The 22,193-nt window shown below is 46.7% G+C and overlaps 1 protein-coding gene across 2 annotated transcripts in view; it reads right to left on the reverse strand.

Annotated features, from left to right (window-relative positions):
* Positions 1 to 22,193, reverse strand: part of LOC119971138 (cysteine-rich secretory protein LCCL domain-containing 2-like) — a 58,418-nt gene that overhangs the window by 30,924 nt on the left and 5,301 nt on the right. For both annotated transcript variants that reach the window (XM_038806311.1, XM_038806312.1), the window contains exons 4-7: positions 18,895 to 19,027; positions 17,058 to 17,173; positions 15,882 to 15,982; positions 11,721 to 11,879 (exon numbers count right to left, since the gene is read on the reverse strand). In XM_038806311.1, the coding sequence (XP_038662239.1) occupies positions 11,721 to 11,879; positions 15,882 to 15,982; positions 17,058 to 17,173; positions 18,895 to 19,027 (509 nt within the window). The remainder of the gene's footprint in view (positions 1 to 11,720; positions 11,880 to 15,881; positions 15,983 to 17,057; positions 17,174 to 18,894; positions 19,028 to 22,193) is intronic.

Consider the following 22,193-nt stretch of genomic DNA (forward strand, 5'->3'; position numbering starts at 1 on the left):
ATCCACCTAACCTGCACATCTTTGGACTCACAGTATTGATTTGGATCAATACTGTGTGTTGGGGATGCTAGAGGCTGATTACATTGTGTGTTAGGAGAGATGAGGAAGGCTGGTTACTGTGTGGTGGGGAAAGGGTCTGATTGATTTCTGTTTTATGGGAAGAGCGGCTGTGTGTTGGGGAAGTGGGGGCTGATTATAGTGTTGGGGGAGGGGGTTGATTACTATGTGGCTGGGGGGAAGGAGAGGGGCTCCTGGGCTACAACAAACAGCATGAAATGCTGTCCAATCATCTCCCTTCATGGTTGAGTGGCTTTGAAGTGGTCAGTCAGAATCTGGGAGCACTTAACTCCGTTTGAAGTGGTCCAGGAGCTGTCACTTAAAGCTTGATGTTTATAAATATTGCAGTTGGCTTCGCAGCTGGCTACTTCAAAGTTACTCAACCATGAAGGGAGATGAATAGAACAATGCTGACAGCTGGGGGTGTGTGGAAGCTGTCAATCACAGCCCGGTAAAATCAATATCAAAGAGAAATGAATGAACGACTTGCAGATCAAAGATCTAAGAGGGTTTAAACACAACTGACTGATTTTTTTCTTTGCAGGAACTGACAGGTGCAGGTTCCTTCCAGCAGGTGTAGTGCCCAGAAGAATGTTAAAGCAGTATTTTTTTTTCCACTGCCTCGGTCTGGACTGCTCTCTTGCTTCCAGACAGGGGTCTCTCTTATGGGGGGCTTCTTGACACGGGGCTCTCTTCTGGGAGGTCTTAGGGGGATTCTCCTTATTTAGGGGGTCTTCATGGAAGGGTCTCCTTATTTATGGGGGTCTCTGTGAGGGGTCCCTTTATTTAGTAAGTCTCTGTGGTCTCCTTATTTAGGGGCCTCTCGGGGGGAGGGGAGGTGTCACTTATTTAGGGTGTCACTGGGAGGTATCCTTAGTTAGGGGGTCTCTCTTGGGTCACCTCCATACTGGGGGGGCTGATTGCTGTGTATGGGGGGAGGGGCTGATTACTGTGTGGGGTGGATGGGGGAAGAGGGGATGATTATTGTGTGTTCGGTGGGAGGGGCTGATTGCTGGGTGGGTGGGGGAAGAGGGGACGATTATTGTGTGTTCGGTGGGAGGGGCTGATTGCTGTGTGGGGTGGGTGGGGGAAGAGGGGACGATTATTGTGTGTTCAGTGGGAGGGGCTGATTGCTGTGTGTGTGCAAGGGACGGGAGGAAGGCTGTGTGTGTGGGGTGATGGGCTGATAAGTGTGTGGGGGGAGAGGGGTGATTACTGTGTGTGTATGGGAATAGGGCTGGTTGCTGTGTGTTGGGTGGGGGGCTGATTGCTATGTGTTGGTGGGGAGGGGGCTGGTTGCTGTGTGTTGGGTGGGGAGGGGGCTGATTGCTATGTGTTGGTGGGGAGGGGGCTGGTTGCTGTGTGTTGGGGGGGAGGGGGCTGATTGCCGTGTGTTGGGTGGGGGGAGGAGGCTGATTGCCGTGTGTTGGGTGGGGGGAGGGGGCTGATTGCTGTGTGTTTGGTGGGGAGGGAGCTGATTGCTGTGTGTTGGGTGGGGGGAGGGGGCTGGTTGCTCTGTGTTGAGTGGTCGGAGGGGGGCTGATAGCTGTGTGTTGGGTGGGGGCGGATTTCTGTGTGTTGGGTGGGGGGACGGGGCTGGTTGCTGTGTGTTGGATGGGGGGAGGGGGCTGATTGCTGTGTGATGGGTAGGGAGGGGGCAGATTGCTGTGTGTTGAGTGGGGGGAGGTGGCTGATTGCTGTGTGTTGGGTGGGGTGGGGGCTGATTGCTGTGTGATGGGTGGGGAGGGGGCAGATTGCTGTGTGTTGAGTGGGGGGAGGTGGCTGATTGCTGTGTGTTGGGTGGGGGGAGGGGGCTGACTGCTGTGTGTTGGGTGGGGGGAGGGGGCTGACTGATGTGTGTTGGGTGGGGAGAGGGCTGATTGATATATATTGGGTGGGGGGATTGGGTCTGATTGCTGTGTGTTGGGTGGGGGAGGGGGCTGATTGCTGTGTGTTGGGTGGGGAGGGGGCTAATTGATGTGTGCTGGTGGGGAGGGGGCTGACTGCTGTGCCTATGTGGGGCTTCTGAGAGGTAGATGGGCTTCACTGAATCTTCTGTCACTCGGGAATACGGAAAACCTGGCTGAAACCTCCATGAGCCCACAAACCATGTAATATTCTTACAAAGCACTTTAAAAATATATATATATTTTTTTAATTTAGATTACCCAATTATTTTTTCCAATTAAGGGGCAATTTAGCGTGGCCAATCCACCTACTCTGCACATTTTTGGGTTGTGAGGGCGAAACCCACGCAAACACGGGGAGAACGTGCAAACTCCACACGGACAGTGACCCAGAGCCGGGATCGAACCTGGGACCTCAGCGCCGTGAGGCGGTTGTGCTAACCACTAGGCCACCGTGCTGCCCCAGCACTTTAAAAATATTGATTACAATAATGTATTGTTTATATGTTGATTTTTGACTGCAACTTTAATCATTATATAGCATTACGATGCTGCTTGGTTTCAGTTTTGCTGGTGTCCGAGGTCACCTTAATTTTAGGGTGACATTTAAAGCTAGTTTGGTAAGTCCTGCCTTAAGTCCTAAGTCGAGTACACAATGAGGAAGTGAACCCAACATGACGGTCAACAGCCAGGAAGAAATTGCTCCATCTCTGTCAGCACTTTTGAGTGCAGGAATTGTTTATGTAGCAAATACTTTAAAGGTTATTTAGTTTTTGAACTTCAGTGCTCACGGTCAGCCCCAGTCTTTTGCAGCGGGAAGAACAGGCACTCTGTACAGAAACTCCTTTAAAAGTTCCATAAACCATGGGTTGCCCTGCACATCAGACACAAGCAATAGGACTGGATCTTTCTCCCAGGAAAGCTGAATGGCGTATGTTGCTGAGAATTAAAAAGATTCTTCACCTAAATGCCAGCCATTTCCAGGACTCAGACCTTATAGCCACACATTGTGCTAATGGCCGAAAAGATTCCAACAGCTGACAACTGCGGAAAGGACACTGAAAAGTAACAACTAAGATCACAACCTAGTTACGCATACATTGGTAACATTGCAATTGTTGTCAGAGGGGGGCACTAGTGGGGGATTAGCGGGCATATAATAGCATGAATCTGTTAACAAGTGCTTGTCTAGACATGATGTGGAGATGCCGGCGTTGGACTGGGGTGAGCACAGTAAGAAGTCTTACAACACCAGGTTAAAGTCCAACAGGTTTGTTTCAAACACGAGCTTTCGGAGCACGGCTCCTTCTTCAGGTGAATGGAAAGGCTTGTTCCAGAAATGTTTATATAGACACAGTCAGAGATGCCCCGGAATGCGAGCACCTGCAGGCAATCAAATCATCAAAGATGCAGAGAGAGAGGTAACTCCAGGTTAAAGAGGTGTGAATTGTCCAAGCCAGTTCAGTCGGTAGGCCTCTGCAAGTCCAGGCTTGTTGGTGGGGGCCGAATGTAATGCGACATGAATCCCAGATCCCGGTTGAGTCCGCATTCATGCGTGCGGAACTTAGCTATAAGTTTTTGCTCAGCAATTTTGCGTTGTCGCGTCTCCTGAAGGCCTCCTTGTAGAATGCTGACCCGGAGATCAGAGGCTGAATGTCCTTGACTGCTGAAGTGTTCCCCAACTGGAAGGGAACAGTCCTGCCTGTTGATAGTCGCACGATGCCCGTTTATTCGTTGTCGCAGTGTCTGCATGGTCTCGCCAATGTACCACGCTTCGGGACACCCTTTCCTGCAGCGTATGAGGTAGACTACATTGGTCGAGTCGCACGAGTATGCGCCGCGTACCTGGTGGGTGGTGTTTCCACGTGTAATGGTGGTGTCCATGTCGATGATCTGGCATGTCTTGCAGAGATTACCCTGGCAGGGTTTTGTGGTGTTGTGGTTGCTGTTCTGAAGGCTGGGTAATTTGCTGCAAACAATGGTTTGTTTGAGGTTGCGCGGTTGTTTGAAGGCCAGTAGTGGGGGTGTGGGGATGACCTTGGCAAGATGTCCATCCTCGCTGATGATGTGTTGGAGGCTGCGAAGAAGATGTCGTAGTTTCTCCGCCCCAGGAAAGTACTGGACGACGAAGGGTACTCTGTCAGTGGTGTCCCGTGTTTGTCTTCTGAGGAGGTCGGTGCGGTTTTTTGCTGTGGCGCGGTGGAACTGTCGATCAATGAGTCGAGCGCCATATCCCGTTCGTACGAGGGCATCTTTCAGCATCTCTAGGTGTCTGTTGCGCTCCTCCTTGTCTGAGCAGATCCTGTGTATACGGAGGGCTTGTCCATAGGGGATGGCTTCTTTAATGTGTTTCGGGTGAAAGCTGGAGAAGTGGAGCATCGTGAGATTATCTGTGGGCTTGCGGTAAAGCGAGGTGCTGAGGTGACCGTCCTTGATGGAGACGAGTGTGTCCAAGAATGGAACTGAATTTGGAGAATAGTCCATGGTGAGTTTGATGGTGGGATGGAACTTATTGATGTCATCGTGTAGTCGTTTCAGTGATGTCTCGCCGTGGGTCCAAAGGAAAAAAATGTAATCGATGTATCTGGTGTATAGCATCGGTTGAAAGTCCTGTGTGGTGAGGAAGTCCTGTTCAAACTTGTGCATGAAGATGTTGGCATATTGAGGTGCAAATTTGGTCCCCATGGCTGTTCCGTGCGTCTGGATGAAGAATTTGTTGTCGAAGGTGAAGACGTTGTGGTCTAGAATGAAACGGATGAGTTGCAGAATTGCGTCTGGAGATTGGCAGTTGTCGGTGTTGAGGACTGAGGCTGTTGCAGCAATGCCGTCGTCATGGGGGATGCTGGTGTAGAGTGCCGAGACATCCATTGTGACGAGGAATGTTCCTGGTTCAACTGGTCCATGGGTGCTGAGTTTCTGTAGGAAGTCCGTCGTGTCGCGACAGAAGCTGGGTGTACCTTGTACGATGGGTTTCAAGATGCCCTCGATGTGGCCAGAGAGGTTCTCACACAGGGTCCCATTGCCTGAACGATAGGACGGCCTGGTGTGTTGGCCTTGTGTATTTTCGGGAGGCAGTAGAGATCTCCAATGCGGGGATTACGTGGGATAAGAGCACGTAGGGTGTTCTGAAGGTCTGGATCTAAGGTCTTGATCAGTCTGCTGAGTTGGCGGATGTGTTCCTTGGTTGGATCTGCGGGTAACTGCCTGTAGTGTTCCTGGTTGTCGAGTTGTCGGTATACTTCTTTGCAGTAGTCTGTTCTGTTCAGTATGACGGTGGCCCCTCCTTTGTCTGCTGGTTTGATGACGATGTTGCGGTTGGTCTTGAGAGTGCGGATGGCGTTGCGTTGTGCTTGGGTGACGTTTGAGGCTGCCTTGTGATTGCGAGTGATGAATCTGGCATTGACACGACTTCTGACGGCTTGAGCATACATGTCGAGTCTAGGGCAGCGGCCTTCCGGAGGGGTCCAATTTGACTCTTTCCTTTTCGGTTGCTGCACTGCAGATCTCGCGGTCTGCTGTTCCGGTTCATTGGTCGTGTCCCTGGGTTCGCTGTCGGCCTCTTGGGGTCTGTGGAAGAATTCCCGGAGCCTCATTCGCCTGATGAATTCCTCCGTATCTGCCGCGAGACTGATGGGGTCCATTTTGGTGGTGGTGCAGAAATTGAGCCCTCTGCTGAGGACTTCGATTTCGTCTGGTTGAAGGGTGTAGTCTGACAAGTTGACAATGGATTTCCCTGTATTGTTTTCGACTGTTGTACCGGGAGAAGCTTGATTGCTGCTGGTGGTGATGCCAAGTTTCTCAAGCTTCCTGTTCTTGGTGTGCATGTAGGTGGCATAGTATTGCTGTCTCGTCTGTTTGGCGGTGTTCCGCAGCTGGTCTGCTGTGTCCTGAGCGCAAGTTGAGAATATGGCCTCTCTCTTGGTTTCCAGGTTGCGTCGACTGCTGTAGAGTTGGTGTACGAGGTGTTTGAGGAGTGTGACAGAGGTGCGGTGGCAGAGTCTTTCAGCGTAGTCTGTGTTGTAAGTCGACTTGAGTGGGTTTTTGATCTGTAGTCCTTTCGGGATCTTGTCTGCTTTTTTGCATCTTTGTAGAAACTGAATGTCAGTGTCTATATGCGCGATCTTCCTGGAGATCCTCTCCACTTTGAGCCGGCAGTTTGCGGTGTCAATGGTAGCCATGATGTGGAGATGCCGGCGTTGGACTGCTTACATTCGGCCCCCACCAACAAGCCTGGACTTGCAGAGGCCTACCGACTGAACTGGCTTGGGACAATTCACACCTCTTTAACCTGGAGTTACCTCTCTCTCTGCATCTTTGATGATTTGATTGCCTGCAGGTGCTCGCATTCCGGGGCATCTCTGACTGTGTCTATATAAACATTTCTGGAACAAGCCTTTCCATTCACCTGAAGAAGGAGCCGTGCTCCGAAAGCTCGTGTTTGAAACAAACCTGTTGGACTTTAACCTGGTGTTGTAAGACTTCTTACTGTCTAGACATGGCATTGGTTCATTAAATACAGGGGCCCTTATGAGGAAGGGAAATCCACTCACTGCAGGCCCTAGAGAGTGACCTCTTCAGGAAGCACGAGACATTGAAGAGAAAGACAAAGGCTGCAGGGCCTGGCTTCTAGAAGCAAAGGCCCTCCCAGACCGAGTTACGTGCCGGAGTTTAAGGGATACAACAATCAGTCAACCTCCCAGAGAAGTAAAGAGAGCAATTGAGGAGTTAAGGGGAAAGGCTTAGCTGTGAGCTCAATGTCCTATTTTGTGACAAGAGCTTATTCAAGAAATGCAAAGTCAGGCGGAATTAGAAACTTAAATTGAGGACCAGAGGAGGTAGTGCCAGAAAATAACTAGTTTAAGCAGAGGTTATATGAACAAGAAATGACAGTAACAGGGCTTGGAGGCAGGTTTAGGTAGAATATGGGACCACGGAGCTCGGTAGTAGTTGTAGTTCAGAAGAGTGAACAATAATGAGACTGGGTTCCAGCCTGGCACTGCCTTGGTGCCCAGCCTGGCAGGGGCATTGCCAGGGTGCCAGGCTGGCACTGCCAAGGTGTCCAGGTGGCATTTTTCCAAAGCTGGAGATCAGGCCCGGGGGTGCCCTGCCCATAGGAGGTGGGGTGGGGATGGGGGGGGGGGGGGGGGGGGGGGTTGAGGATCCCCCAACAGGAGTTGGGGAGTCACATTGGGGAGGCGAGAGATTGGGGACACCATTTCTCTTCTTGCACTGGGGAGTGGAGCTCCTCAGTGCAGGAAATGCGACTGAGTGCATCCTCGGTGGGAACGAGAACATTTTTAAACAGAGTCGCATTCGATAGCGGGATCGTTCCCGGTGCTACAAGCACTGGGAATGACCCTGCAAACCCACCCAAAACAGGACTCTTTTATTTGTTAAATCGCACCGGTGTTATTAAGGATGCAAATTCTTCAATTTTGACACCCTTCTACTTGTTTAGATATACAGCATGTTATGCTGCAAAGTTAAAACTTGGTCCAAAGATGTGCAGGTTGGGTGGATTGGCCATACTAAATTGCCTTTATTGTCCAAAAAGGTTAGGTGGGGTTCCTGGGTTACGGGGATAGATGTGGGCTTAGGCGGGGTGCTCTTTCCAAGGGCGGGCGCAGACTCGATGGGCCGAATGGCCTCCTTCTGCACTGTAAATTCTATGATTCTATGAAAACCCTTGCTTGAAAATTGAACCCTATGAAAACCCTTGCTGAAATGAAAGAGGAGTGAACCAGATTAATTTAGCTTGAAATTTATTTGGGAGAATTTATATGCACTTGATTAAGAAAATCATGGCCAGGTTTCTCTGGTCGTTGCGATTCAATGTTCTGCCGGCAGCACAGCCCCACCAGCGGATTTCACGGTGACGTGGGGTGTTTACATTGGGACATCCCTTAACAATAGGCGGGAAGATGGAATCCTACGGCCTGTGAACGGCGCGCGGCCGATAAACAAACGGCTGGCGGATCGGAGAATCCTGCCCCATATTTGTACTTTTAAGATCATGTTGTAGGTTTATTTGGAATCAAATTGAATGCCGGTTTTATTAATTTATTTTCACAGGAAACATTGTCCACAGTTAGATGCACAAGAGATGAAAGAGCAAAGGGAGTTTGGAGAATCGCATAGTTATAGGACTCTGTCTTTTCTAGATCTGAGATCTATATTTTTTTCTAATCCGCTAATGATTCTTTTAATTTACTTGCTATCTACCCAAGTCTGAAGCTGCTCTGATGAAGCTGGGTCCACCCCTTATTTTCACAGTCTGTGGTATGGAGAAGTTAAACCTGTTACTCCCATAAGCAGGGTTTTTTTTTTTAAGTTTCCTCATCTCAGATCAGCTCAGCCCCAATGTTCACTAAGCAACCACTAAGTCAGAATGTTGAGTTTATCGGTATAATGCTTTATTAGATTTAAAGTTTCAGGACTTTGGGCCAAGTAGTGGAAAATGGGATGAGAATAGTTAGGTGGTTGTTTTTTGGCCGGCGCAGACGGGATGGGCCGAAGGGCCTTTTCTGTGCTGTAGACCTTTATGACTATATGACTTAAGAGGAGTCAATAGTTAGCAAATGCACTCCCCCAAATGACAGAAAGATATAAAATTAACAAAGGCATCGCATTTCATGCAAAGTAAACCATTCAAGGCATATCCGGAAGAAACACGATTGATTGTTTGTTCTTTATTACAGGCATTCATAGTTCTCATGGTGGTTGCAGAGGGTCGCGGACAGTATTTCACTTATACGATGGTAGAATTACAGAACAGCCGCTACCAGAAAAGGTGATGGTGCAAGGAGCAGGTCCAGTAGGGTTAACATGCATGACTGATAATCAAAGAACAGGCAACACAGATAACACAAATAACATTCTGAGGAATGACCAAAAATAAGGAATGGTTGAAGTAGTTGAGTTTGAAGAGCGGTTCCATAAATAGTAAGCACAGGCAATGAACGTGACAGATGATGAACTGGTGTACCCGGATGCCATTGCAAGTGGCCAAAATAATGGCCTTGAAGTGATCACAGGAAACTTTGACACTGTTCCCGATTTATTCATTTTCACTGCTGAAACTATGCCAAAAGGCCTGTGTACTCAAAAGCATGAGCTACTGTATTTGCAAATGACTAAACTTACACAGCATCTCTTCAAACGGTGTAATCTGGGTTGGGGGCACAGAAGGAATTTAGGAGAATGGCTAGGACTGGGTGAAGGTACTGCAGATAGGCATCAAATCATTGTTCGAGCCAGGTGAGGTGATGAGAATATATATATATATAATATGAAGAGCCATAATGGACAGCCTGAGTGAAAGGCTGCTCTTAAATTAGATCCAAAAAAGGGTTTTAAATGACAGAGGGGACAATTGGGTCCTTTTTACAATCAATAAATATAATTGGACCTAAATTGATGTAAAATATGGTGCAGCAGAGCCCTTTATGTGTCAAAGCTCCATGTGATCACTTCACTCCCATTCTTTCAATGCCATCCGGGTATGCCTGGAAAGCTTGATTATTGATGTAATTGCATCGAGACAGATAGTGGTGGTGGACGGAGAATGACAAACGTTTAAAGTAGAGTTCCTGATGAATCTGAATCATTCAAACCCACTAGGAGCCTGGAAACCACCTCAAGCTCTTTCACGAAAGATGGAGTGGGCTGTCCTAACTTTGTCAACTTGTGGTTTTACTGCAGATGAAGAGTTTACTCTCCCCTCCCCCTCACCCCCATCTGTACTGGCTAAATTAGGAAATGGGGCCCAAATCAAAGAAATATTGGATATTCAGAACAGGGAATATATTACCAAAACCCAATCACACTTTCATTAATGGGCCGGCCTCTTGGCTATTTCACAAGCTAATAGCTAAATCCTTTGTGCACAAATCGAAATCTCGAAATTGTGTAGACCCATAATGCAGCTGAAAGTCAGGTAAACTTGACTCTCCAAACAAAGGCATTAAGGACAATGGTTAGATCTGGACTACCCAATAACCTCACTATTACTGGGTCTTCAATCTATCCTGGATGAATAGCGTCTCCCAGAAGCATTTAGTGAATGCTCACAAAGAGAAAAGCACCTCCCATCTTAAAGATCCTGTATGCTGATAGGTAGCATATAATAATAATAGCTTATTGTCACAAGTAGGCTTCAATTAAATTACTGTGAAAAGCCCCTAGTCGCCACATTCCGGGGCCTGTTTGGGGAGGCCAATACGGGAATTGGACCTGCGCTGCTGGCCTTGTTCTGCATTACAAGCCAGCAGTTTAGCCCACTGTGCTAAACCAGCCCCATATAAACATATAAACCATATGTACAGCATCCTTTGATCCGAATCATGTCTTGGAGCATCACCTTGGGAGTTACGATAGGAATCTTAACCACCTTGGCTTGTCTGGATTAAGCAGACGCCATGACAGATGAGACACAGGAAAATGTCATGGTACCTATTGCTTTACTAAAGGATAGTTGGGACTGTAGAGTGGAATATCAGGACTACACAAACTCAAGGATTGAGAGCTGAAATGAAGATGTTTGAATCTTTAGGAAAGATCCCAAAGTTACAAGGTGGAAAATGTTGGCATGTTAATGGTTTGCTGTACCAGTATAGAATCCTACAACACAGAAGGTGGTCATTTAGCCCTTGCCGTCTCTACCAGTGCATTGATAGGTACCGATTAGCCCCACCCACCCTGCTGTCTCCCCATGCCCCTATAATAGTTCTTTCCTTTCCATTCAGTTTCTCCCTGTTTATCCTATCAGGACCCTTAATAAATTTGAGCATCGCTATTAAATCTCCCCTTAGCATTCTCTGTTCTAAGGAGAACAGCTCTTGCTTCTCTAGTCTCTCTGCTTGGCTGATGTCCCTCATCCGTTCTGATAACTTTCCTTCAGATTTTCTCCAAGGATTTGACATCCTTCTGAAAGATTGTGACGTCCAGAATTAAACATAATACTCCAAATGGGGCTTTACCAGTGACCTAGAAAGGTTTAGTATAAAATCCTTGTTTTAGTGCTTCCTGCTACTACTTATAAAGTCCAAGAATCATGTAATTTTTCTTCCACAAACAAGCATCTTGATTTTGGCATTCACTGTTCTCATGATAAACAGGTGATAGAAAAGTACTGAGCACTGTTCTACAATAAATGTTAACTTGTCTCCATTACAACGAGACGCAGCAAAGAATTCTAAAGTTTTGGAATTGGTGAAGGGGGACGTATGAGGAAGGGGAATGGAATGAAGGACCAGAGAGGAAACACTGACCAGCAAAAGAAGGCCGAAATATTAAACTATAACTAGCTACGGCTGGCATACTTAAAAGAGGAGAGCCTACATTACCGACGTTCATGGATAATTATGTTTTTGTTTCTTTTCTAACTATAAATATAAGGTGCCAAGAAGCTATGACGTCCCTATCCCAAGCATCTTTGCGGCCATGTGCACAAAGGTTCCTCGCAGATCATTGGTTCTACATATGCGGTTACAGCCATCCCTCACTGCCCTGGAGGGGATTCCATTTGTAATTAAATGGACCACCCGTACAAATGCTTTACTGCTACATTACTATTAGCCCACTTTCAGCTTCTGAATCTAATTTGGAATTATGCATTCCAGCAAAGACCAATCTTCACTTGCGCTCCTGACACACTAGGGAGCTGTGCAAGGCTATTCTTCAAAGCAACGCATTACATTCCTGATGCTTACTGCAGCATTTAAGTGTATGAGGCATAAAGCTCAAATTCATCCTTACTCATGTACTCCACGCTGTTAGGTTCCTCCTTTGGTTGGGGTTGAGGTTGAGGGTTTGGTTGGGAATGTGGCGCAGTCCATGTGATTAATGTGTCTGTGTTGACCTGGGGAGGCTCCACTTCGTTGGTTTGCTCATGCTGTGGTCTCCTCATTGCATTGCCTAAGAACAAATGTTGAAACAAAGTTAAGTAACGTTTTGCACACATGGGCCCCAAGAACTTTAATTCAGATGCAGTGAACCGAGACATTTTTTTCACTGTTTGTTTTCATGTGTTTCATTTTCTTCTTCCCAGTTTACACCCGATTCATTTCCATGCACTCTGCAGCAGAAGGAAGGCTCAATAAGTGAACTATGAAATGAAATGAAAGTCACCACAGCCCCCCCCCCCCCCCCCCCCTCCCCTCACCGAGGACCATAGGCTGCTCTCCCCTTTTGAGAGAGAGCTAACTGGTGATGATTTAACCTGGGGGTCACCACACCTCAGGTGAGAGGCAAGGCGGGCCCTTCATAGACAACCTCAGCCTGTGTGGGAGATGAAAACAAGCTGTTTTGCGCCGCTCCGCATCACGAACCAGCCGTCCAGCCAACTGAACAAACCGACCATAATACGCCAACACTCATAAACCTGCACACCAATAATAGACCTCACCTTCGAAAATGGAAGCCTAGATTTTTCGAAAGCATAACGAATTGGTCAATTTGTTTCCCCTCCCCGTCCCCCCAAAAAAGATTGGAAGGTCCTCTGCCGAGACCAAAAGGCTACTTGCGAAATATGCACCAGTATTAGCAAGTAGATTTATACATTAGCTATTAGCTCAACCACTGACCATCTTTGTAAAATATGCTCTATGCTCTGTGATACACACATGACACACACATGTCTAAATATAAATGGACATCTTGGAAATACTCAAGTGCTTAGACAAAGGCACCACGGGTTGGATTTTATCCCCCCCCCCCCCCCCCCCCCCCCCCCCCCCCCCCCCCCCCCCCCCCCCCCCCCCCCCCCCCCCCCCCCCCCCCACCCCACACCACCACCACCACCGTTTCTGGCAGAAGTGGCACCTAAAATCTGACAGGTGGGCAGCCCACCACCTGTGATGGGGAAGCTCGCTATGATATTACAATGTGTGTTAATAGGATCTTCTACCTCTCATGGCGGAAATCCCATTACATAATTGGTGGGGAGTCGAGAACAACCGCAACAAGAAATCCCAACGGTATGAGGGCCAATTGGAGGCTCCCGTTGGATTTTCTACCTCACCACCATCCCCACCCGCCAAAAACAGGGGTGGGAAATCCCCCCCCCCCCGTCCTTATCTAGCTCAATCTAACCTCATTTTGCTTTACATATCAAAGAGTAAAGTATGTATGAAAATAAAAATGTCAATCCAAATAGGGTAGAGGTGTGGGCTTAGATAGGGTTCTGTTTCCAAGGGCCGGTGCAGGCTCGATGATCCGAATGGCCCCCTTCTGCACTGTAAATTCTATGATTCATGAAAAACTCTCTTCCATTGGTTGTACAGTGTAGTTTTAACAGCAAAAAAACTGTGTCTGAGTACATTACCAGCGACGTTGGGAGAAAGTATCTCCGGTTAGATGGCAGTGAGGGCCACTAAACATCAACCCATCGGGTTTTCCTCATTCTGAGTCGCAGTTTTGGACAGGAGTACACCATGCAAGCCTGGCCTGAGTGGAGTGGCAGGGGGCTCAGGAGGCTCAGGAGGCATTACTGGTTGGGGCTGGTTTAGCACAGTGAGCTAAACCGCTGGCTTGTGATGCAGAACAAGACCATCAGCACGGGTTCAATTCCCGTACTGGCCTCCCCGAAGAGGCGCCAAAATGTGGCGACTAGGGGCTTTTCACAGTAACTTCATTGAAGACTACTTGTGACAATAAGCTACTATTATTATTATTATATCGAATCTCAAACCTAACCACACCTATTTCCAGCAGGGGTCTGTGCACAGCCCTTTGCAGCAGGAATTCTGGCCGTTTTATTTTCCTTTTAGGAATAAGGCTACATTGGGCCAGTCAACACAAAGCGAGGATGGGGGCCTGGGACTTTCCTGATGAGTGTGGCTCTGTCTGGTCACAGCTATTGAGGTAACTCTCAAGTCCTTTTCCTGATTCTTTGGCTGGGTTATATTTCCTTCCATTCGCATGTCACCTTACCTGTCCCCATCAGAAATAAACTGGAGCACAATAACCTCTCAATTCTCCTCAAAAAGGTTGTTAGTGTCAAGCCAACTGTTAAAAAAGTGCCTGGCAGCTCAAAATGAAAAGGTTCTGTTTAGAAACAAGCAGCTATTCATCGCCTGAGTGGATTATGCAAGCCAAAATCAACTGGATTAAGCATTTAAAATTAGTCGAGCGAAAATGATATTAATTTAGGCTGAGTAGGGAGACATTGGAATCTTTTACTTGTAACAACAGAAAATTAAGTTGGAAACCGCATAATGTGATTTTAATTGCACCAGTTACTTTTCCTAATGGCCATATTTATATTTAAATTGAGGTAAATTTTAAATGCCATGAGTAAACTAGGCATCTCAGTGCAGGAAAAGATCGGGCGGCATTTTTAAATGGTGCCCCAATGTCTCAAACACCCCCCCCCCCCCCTCCCCCAGCCCCCGACGTGACCACCAGTCCCTCCCCTCATGCCTAACTCACCGACAGAAGGGTCCTTCAGTTCCCCCTCCCTTCCTCCACACCCCACCTCATACGGGCAGGGCGCTCCCAGGGCCTGATTCCAGTGTGGGCAAAATGCCAGCATGTGACCTTGTCACTGCCAGGTGCCGCCTGAACAGCCTGGCAGTGCCACCTGGGTGCCAGCCTGGCCAGGTGGCACTGCCAGGGCAACAGGCTGGCAGTGCCAAGGTGCCAGGGAGCCATTCTGCCCAGAGGCTGACCACCCTGGACCCTCCGATCGCCTGGGAGACACCCCCCCCCCAAGCCGCCCAAGTTCCGTTCTGCTTGATCCCCGTTTGTGGAAGCCAGTGCTAAATGGCGCTCAGCTGGGGTCTCCTCAGTGAGGCCGATAGGTGCCGGGTGGCCACTCCATTCAGTTCAAGCTTAGATATAAGTGCTTTTCAATTATTTTAACCATGCAAGCCTGGGTCCTGCCTATTGTGAGAGGGATTCAGATTGCGACGTCTGGTTAGATTTCACGAGGCGCAAGACTGTCGCGTATTCCGGGAGAGGCCTCTCCACGAATCTACCGGCTGTGTCCCGTCCCAATTCCGGTGGGATGCAGCGGATAGATTGCGGCCATTGTATTGCAAAAAACTAATTGTTGGAGTGTTCAACTCAATTAAATTTAAATTGACAGCGGAAAGCAATAATCCGAAATGATTACAGCTAATTATAATTCTGATTGATGCTGTTCTTCATTCAGTCTTTTTAGCACAACTGATATCTAGAATATTCCATTTCAAAAATCCTACGTCTGCATTTCCATTGTTGGTGCAAAATGGTGTCTGTCCTATTCTCCTTCAATTATGCTCCCCTTTTTATTATTCCTCCACTCTGATCTTCAATTTGTTATGAAAGGTTCAGTTTTCAATCCCCCAATATAATCATAGTTACACAGGTTTTAGAGCCAGTTGGCCGTTTCTCATTCTGAACTTTCCATCTTGGGGCGGGATTCTCCGTGCCGCCGCATCAGTTTTCTGGTGCAGCCCGCCCCCGCCGGCAGGAACTACCCGGGCGTGGGTGCGCTGCCAGCATAACAGAGAATCCCTAACGGCAGAGAATCCAGCCCCTTTATTTTCATACCCCCACTCAAAGCTTTAAGTCAATTCCTCTGCTTATGGACTTTACCTGTCTCCATTACTCATATTTCAGGTACTTTCATCCCGGCCCTTTATTACCACCTTCTCCCAAATGAGTGCTAGCTTCACATTTCACCTTCACTCAATTCATCTGAAAGACGCCCACTAACTGAGACCTTGCTTGCAGCCACAGTGATCGCTGAGCTACACTAACTCAGTGACCTAGGTTGTATTGGTGACAGAAAATGTTAGGACAAAATGTAAGTAAACACTTATCCACGTTCAAACCACCTGCGTTTCCTGTTAAATAAATGTAAGAATTATTTTTGGATGTTAAAGGTGTTTTGCTGATCTATGTTATTGGATGCAGCACAACAGATTTATGTACCTTTATAGCAGAGATTGTTTTTGCAGCCTCCGCCGTAGCTGGGTGGACACTCTGAGCATGGTCGGCCATGCTTATAAGGAGCTTCTCCAATCCAATTCCCCCTGGTTAGTAAAAACAGAAAATAATTCAGGTAAATCTAAATTCAGTTCAGATGAAATAATCTAAAATAAAGTTTTCTAATGAAGCTACGTGTCTTTGCTTCTTGAATGAAGGCCAAATATAGGTGCCAAATTTGTGTATGATCCTGAGCGAGAATGGTCATCATTATGTAATATAAAGCAATGCTCCAGCGCGCCATCCGTCACAGTAATAAATGTCTGGACTACAGAAGGGAAACCTGCTATTTCTCATCACCTACAATCCTGACAGAGAAATGGTTCAAAGTTATAGGTGAGAGAAGGATCTCCCGAGTTTTTTGCAAATCTGTTTGCTACACTTATTCAAGCAAAAGAAAAGTCCATGTCTAAACTAAAAGCAAAGGTAGCTGTGTTGAATTCAAAATAAACATTAGTCCCAAGAGTTTTCTTCCTACTTCTCCTGAAGTTACTGACTCATTCTGGATTATCATTCCTGATCAGCAGCCTTCTGGTATTTTGCCCAAATGGCCATTAACTATGTCAAGAGAAACAATTGACAGGTTATTCGAACATGAGATCCAAGTCCAATCTGTTTTTTTTCCGATGTTTACATTTTATCTCACAATGTCACCAAACTGACCCTGACTGATTTGCAGTTCCCTAAAATGGGGGCACTGAAGCCAATGTTGCCGCTGCCTCCACCACTGTGGGTGTATCTGCACCACATGGACTACGGCGGTTCAAGAAGGTGACTCACCACCACTTCCTCGAGTGCAATTAGGGTTGAGTAACAAATAGGGGCCCTCCCAGCGACACTCAAATCCAAGGAATGAATAAAAGAAGTACATCACCGTCAGGATTAAAATAAAGTGATGGGTTTTCCCTCTCACATCTGTTTCTTTGACCAGGTCAATGAAACATTGCGTGTAACATGATACATGCACACTCCATAGAGAACAAATAAAGGTGTTTTTCACCAATTGCTCTGTAAAAGGAATACAACTGTTCGCCAGATACAAGGATTCCATGTTACATCTCCATTTATCGACTAAATGGCAATAAATCCACATAAATTATACGATGATGATTAATAACTTACTTTGGTGAATAATTGCATACTAAATAGACGGCATTCTCCCAGATTTCTCCCCATACATTCATTCTTCCGCATACATTAACAGCACAGCCAACTCTGTTCGTTGTTGCCCACACCAACTGAAAATAAATACAAAATGAATGTTAAACAAAGAATTGAGCTTTAAGAACATCTTGAGCGCAGATCATAGTTTACTGCTAACCAAAGTGAAAATAAGCAGTGGCAACTTTCTTGTTTTGGTTTGGAAAAAAAGATAGGCAACTTAGTTGACCATCTTTACTCATTCAAGACAAGCGTTTGATTTAACAGGCTGCAAAATAATCAACATTGTATAATCTCTACTAAGGGATGATTATGGGAGGAAATGAGATTGAGGGTGAGTGTGAGTGCAAAGCGCACGCACAAGCTCAAGAAAGGCAAAAGGCTGAATTGTCCTTTTGATACAAGGCCAAGGAATAGTTAGTGGTCAGATCCATGAGTGAACGGTCTGCAGCTGTTGTCTGCAGATGCTCAGGATAATGTATTGGTGAAAGCACAAAGGCAGATGATCTGGTGCTTAGCCCATTCTTAATTATGAAATGAATCAAGATACAGCCCCCGGCAAATTGCAACAACCTTTGTGGGATGTCAATGTTTGTAGAGTTGGAGCATCGCGTCGGTGCTGTCCAAACCTGCTTCTTCTTTTTTTTTAAATTAACAACAAAGGTCTCAGGGCAAATTTAGTTTCCAGAAATCTGAAAACTCAAAATAATTTTTCACCTCTGCCCAAAGGGAGACTGCAGGATGTCCAGGAAAAAATCATTTTAAGATTTAGTACCCGGCCCTATAGGAAACAGCTCCTGTGAAATTTACTGCGAGTCACAGTAAACACCAAGCCCACGTTTATTGGCCAAGTGGCTGCTTCCAAAGGCTGGAAGCAGCTTTCATCTCACAATGGGATATCACAATTAGAACACCATTCACATCCTAATGACAGTTGTTTATACATCATTGGCAGTAAAGTAATGGCCTATAAAAAAAACTTTGCTAACGAGGTTGCAGTCTCAGCACAGCACCAAGCGAGGGGCTGTTAATATATTTCTCTGAGCTGGCAGCTCGCGCCAGCTGGACAGAATTTCAGTATCTCCCCCACACTGTCTGCTGGCCGGCATCCCACCTTGTGTTATGTTCCCTACACTGATCATATTTAATCCACATAGTGCTGCTTGAACTTGCATGTCACATTCTTTTCCACGGCTATCTCAAATCAGTGATTGATATTCGTTAACGTATGTCCCACACAAATGTCAGAGCATAATATACAATATAGGCAGCAGGCATAGAGAGTAACCAGCACCTGTACGTTGATCAAAATTTAACATCAGTGCAGGGTCCATTGGACAGTTAATGTCCACAAACACTAGCATTGTTAAAAAATAATATTCCCAGAGCAATAAAGCTCCCTTTAGAGCTTTGAAATCTCCTTGCCATCTGCAGTGAATACTGCAACTAGCAAACTGAAGCAGTGGAAGACCGTCTCATCAGTGTGATCCCACGCCATCAGTTTGATTTAGGCAAAGTCCAATCAAATCTGTCTTGCTTCATAATTGCTTGACTAATCATTGTTTGAGTTTTTGTCCCACCTCTCCTGAAATTGACTGACCTTGCTCATGTATCCACTGCAATGCAGATATAGCAACAAAGGTTAAAATTCAATTGTTTCTAACTAATGTTAGAAGTGCTGTAAATCCCAACCAGAACACACAAACATTTTGCTCTTTACAATAACCACATGGCCTTTACGTTATTTGGTTTGTGTATTTGTTTCAAACGGAATGTGATTCTCGGGCATTTGACTTACTTGAGTGTAGTGAGTGCACATTGCACCGGAACATCTCTCGGGGCACCAAGGGTTGCATTCATGTGCATATGGGTAGGTGTAATCCTTCACTTCATCATACCATGCTTGCACATGGGAAGCTGGGGAACGATATCTGAAACAACAGAAGCGTTAATCTGACACAGCCATTACTCGCAGGACGCATTATTGGTGAACCAGTCATTAATACCTGTTTAATCCGAAACAAGCTTGTCAATTTAGGGTCAATTTAGCTCAGTTAGCTGGACAGCTGGTTAATAATAATCATAATAATCTCTATTATTGTCACAAGTAGGCTTACATTAACACTGCAATGAAGTTACTATGAAAATCCCCTGGTCGCCACACTTTGGGTAGCACGGTAGCATAGTGGTTAGCACTGTGGCTTCACAGCGCCAGGGTCCCGGGTTCGATTCACTGCTGGGTCACTGTCTGTGCACAGTCTGCACGTTCTCCCCGTGTCTGCGTGGGTTTTTTCTGGGTGCTCCGGTTTCCTACCACAGTCCAAAGATGTGTGGGTTAGGTGGATTGCCCATGCTAAATTACCCTTAGTGTCCAAAAAGGTGAGATGGGGTTATTCGGTTAGGGTGGAAGTGAGGGCTTAAATGGGTCGGTGCAGACCCGAGTGGCCGAATGGCCTCCTTCTGCACTGTATGTTCTATGTTTTATGTACTCAGGCCCCTGTTCAGGTAAACTGAGGGAGAATTCAGAATGTCCAATTCACCTAACAAGCACGTCTTTTGGGACTTGCAGAAGAAAACCGGAGCACCCGGAGGAAACCCACGCAGACACAGGGAGAATGTGCAGACACCACTCAGACAGCGACCCAAGCTGGGAATCGAACCTGGGACCCTGGCACAGTGAAGCAATAGTGTTAACCACTGTGCTTCCGTGCCGCCCTATAAATTGTGAGCATTGGTTCTCGAGGAAGCTGCTTTGACCTAAACGCATGAAGGCATGCTGAGATTCGCAATGCAAAGCAAGGCAGAAGCCCAGGTTCAATTCCCATACCGGCTGAGGTTATTCATGAAGGCCCCGCCTTCTCAATGTTGCCCCTCATCTGAGGTGTGGTGATCCTCAGGTTAAATCACCACCAGCCAGCTCTCCCCCTCAAAGAGGGGGGAGATCCTCAAAGAGGGTCATGTGGGACTATGACGATTTTATAGAATGATAGAATTTACAGTGCAGAAGGAGGCTATTGGGCCCATCGAGTCTGCACCGGCCCTTGGAAAGAGCACCCCACCTAAGCCCACACCTCCACCCTATCCCCGTAACCCAGTATCCCCACTTAACCTTTGTGGACACTAAGGGTAATTTAAAATGGCCAATCCACCTAACCTGCACATCTTTGGACTGTGGGAGGAAACCGGAGCACCCGGAGGAAACCCACGCAGACACGGGGAGAACATGCATCCTCCGCACAGACAGTGACCCAAGCCACGAATCAAACCTGGGACCCTGGCGCTGTGAAGCAATTGTGCTAACCACTGTGCTACCGTGCCGCCCATACTTACATAGTGAGTCAAGATAACGTATTCAAGTGAAGCAGGGTCCAATTTAAACAGGGCGTGCACAGAATAAAATTCAATCCTCTTTAAAAGTCTTAAATTCTGTCCTTAATTTTATGTTATTATTCATTGAAGTTGCAAATCTCGCATCAATTTAGGACCTCAGGAGCTGAGAAGCAAACCTGAAGTTCTGCAATTCCAGCGCTGGTGGGACTCCGAGTCTGATTACAGGGTCAGAACATTTGCAGAGTTCCCATTATAAGAGGGAGGATTTATACATCCATCTAAAAATATGAGTTTGTTAGGAAAACAAATTTAACTTTAAGGGATTTATATTTGTATTGGCAAACATTAGAAATAATCAGTTTGATACAGAGGGCAGTAAAGAGTCAATTATGTTCGTGTGGGATTGTAGTCATTTACAGGCTGGGCCAAGTAAGGATGATAGGTTTCCCTCCAAAAGGACATTAATGAACCTGTTGGGCTTTTATGACTTAGAGCAAAAGCAGTATTTTTAACAATTCTGTTCACATTAAAATTCCCAACTGCTATATTGGGATTTGAACTAACAGGTCGGAATTTTCCAACCGTTTTTGCCGGCGGAATTGTCTGGTCTCACCAAGAAGGGAATCTTCGCTGTGGGTTTCCCAGTGGCCTGGGGTGGATCCGGTGGCAAATCCCATTGCCAGTGACGGCACCAGAATATCCCGCCACCGGCCAATGACGGGCCACCTCCCACTGTCGGGAAACACGTCACGGGGAGTGTGGAAAATCCCTCCCCATATTCTCTCAATTATTAGTCCAGTAACATAACTAATACACGACAAATATCCAAATTTCTGCTTCCTCTTCACTATCTTCACTCTTCTTTTCTTCTTCCACCTCTCTCACTTTTAATTAGAGAATCCCTATGGTGCAGAGGAGGCCATTCGTGCCATCGGGTCCGCACTGACCATCTGAAAGAACATGCCACCCAAGCCCACACCACCACCCTATCTCAGTAATCCCTTAACCTAACCTACACATCTTTGGACATTAAGGGGCAATTTAGCATGGCCAATCCACCTGACCTGCTCATCTTTTGGACTGTGGGAGGAAACTGGAGCACCCGGAGGAAAACCAAGCAGACACGGGGAGAACGTGCAGACTCCATACAGTCGCCAATGCCAGAATTAAACCTTGGTCCCTAGCGCTGTAAGGCAGCAGTGCTAATCACAAACAGGTTAGTAGAAATCTCTACTCCTTTTCTTTTGAATGGGTGGGAGGGCATGGTATGCCAATTTTAACAACCAATAGATGCAAGCTATATGTGTGCTTTGGGTTGGGCAGAAGCTCCTCAGCAGCTCCCTTCAAATCGCCCTCTCCAATCATTCATGCTTGCCCCTCCCCTTCTTTTTCCATTGTGTCTCCTCCGCTATCTCTTGCCCTTCCTACCAACCATCACGCTCTCACCTCTTTGCCTTTGAACTTCCCATTCTGCCTCATGTATGCTTCCATCCCTCTTGCACGACTGTGAATCACCTCATCATTAACCCTCCATTCAGTTCATCCCCACTCCAATCCCCAGGCAGAGAGCCAGATGTCAAAAGTCTCTTTCCTCATCTTACCTGTTTCCTTCAGAATAGTTCTGTTTGTTTTGAAAATTCAACTTGCCTCAATCTGTGTCTCTCTCTGACTCAGTGATAATAATAGTTACAAACACTGTCTCATGCATGTAAGCAATTTGCAACTATCTTTTCCAATGTCTATAAGTACTCCTCTTCCAGGTACCAT

Source organism: Scyliorhinus canicula, chromosome 9 (genome assembly GCF_902713615.1).
Source record: "Scyliorhinus canicula chromosome 9, sScyCan1.1, whole genome shotgun sequence".
Taxonomy (NCBI): Eukaryota; Metazoa; Chordata; class Chondrichthyes; order Carcharhiniformes; family Scyliorhinidae; genus Scyliorhinus; species Scyliorhinus canicula.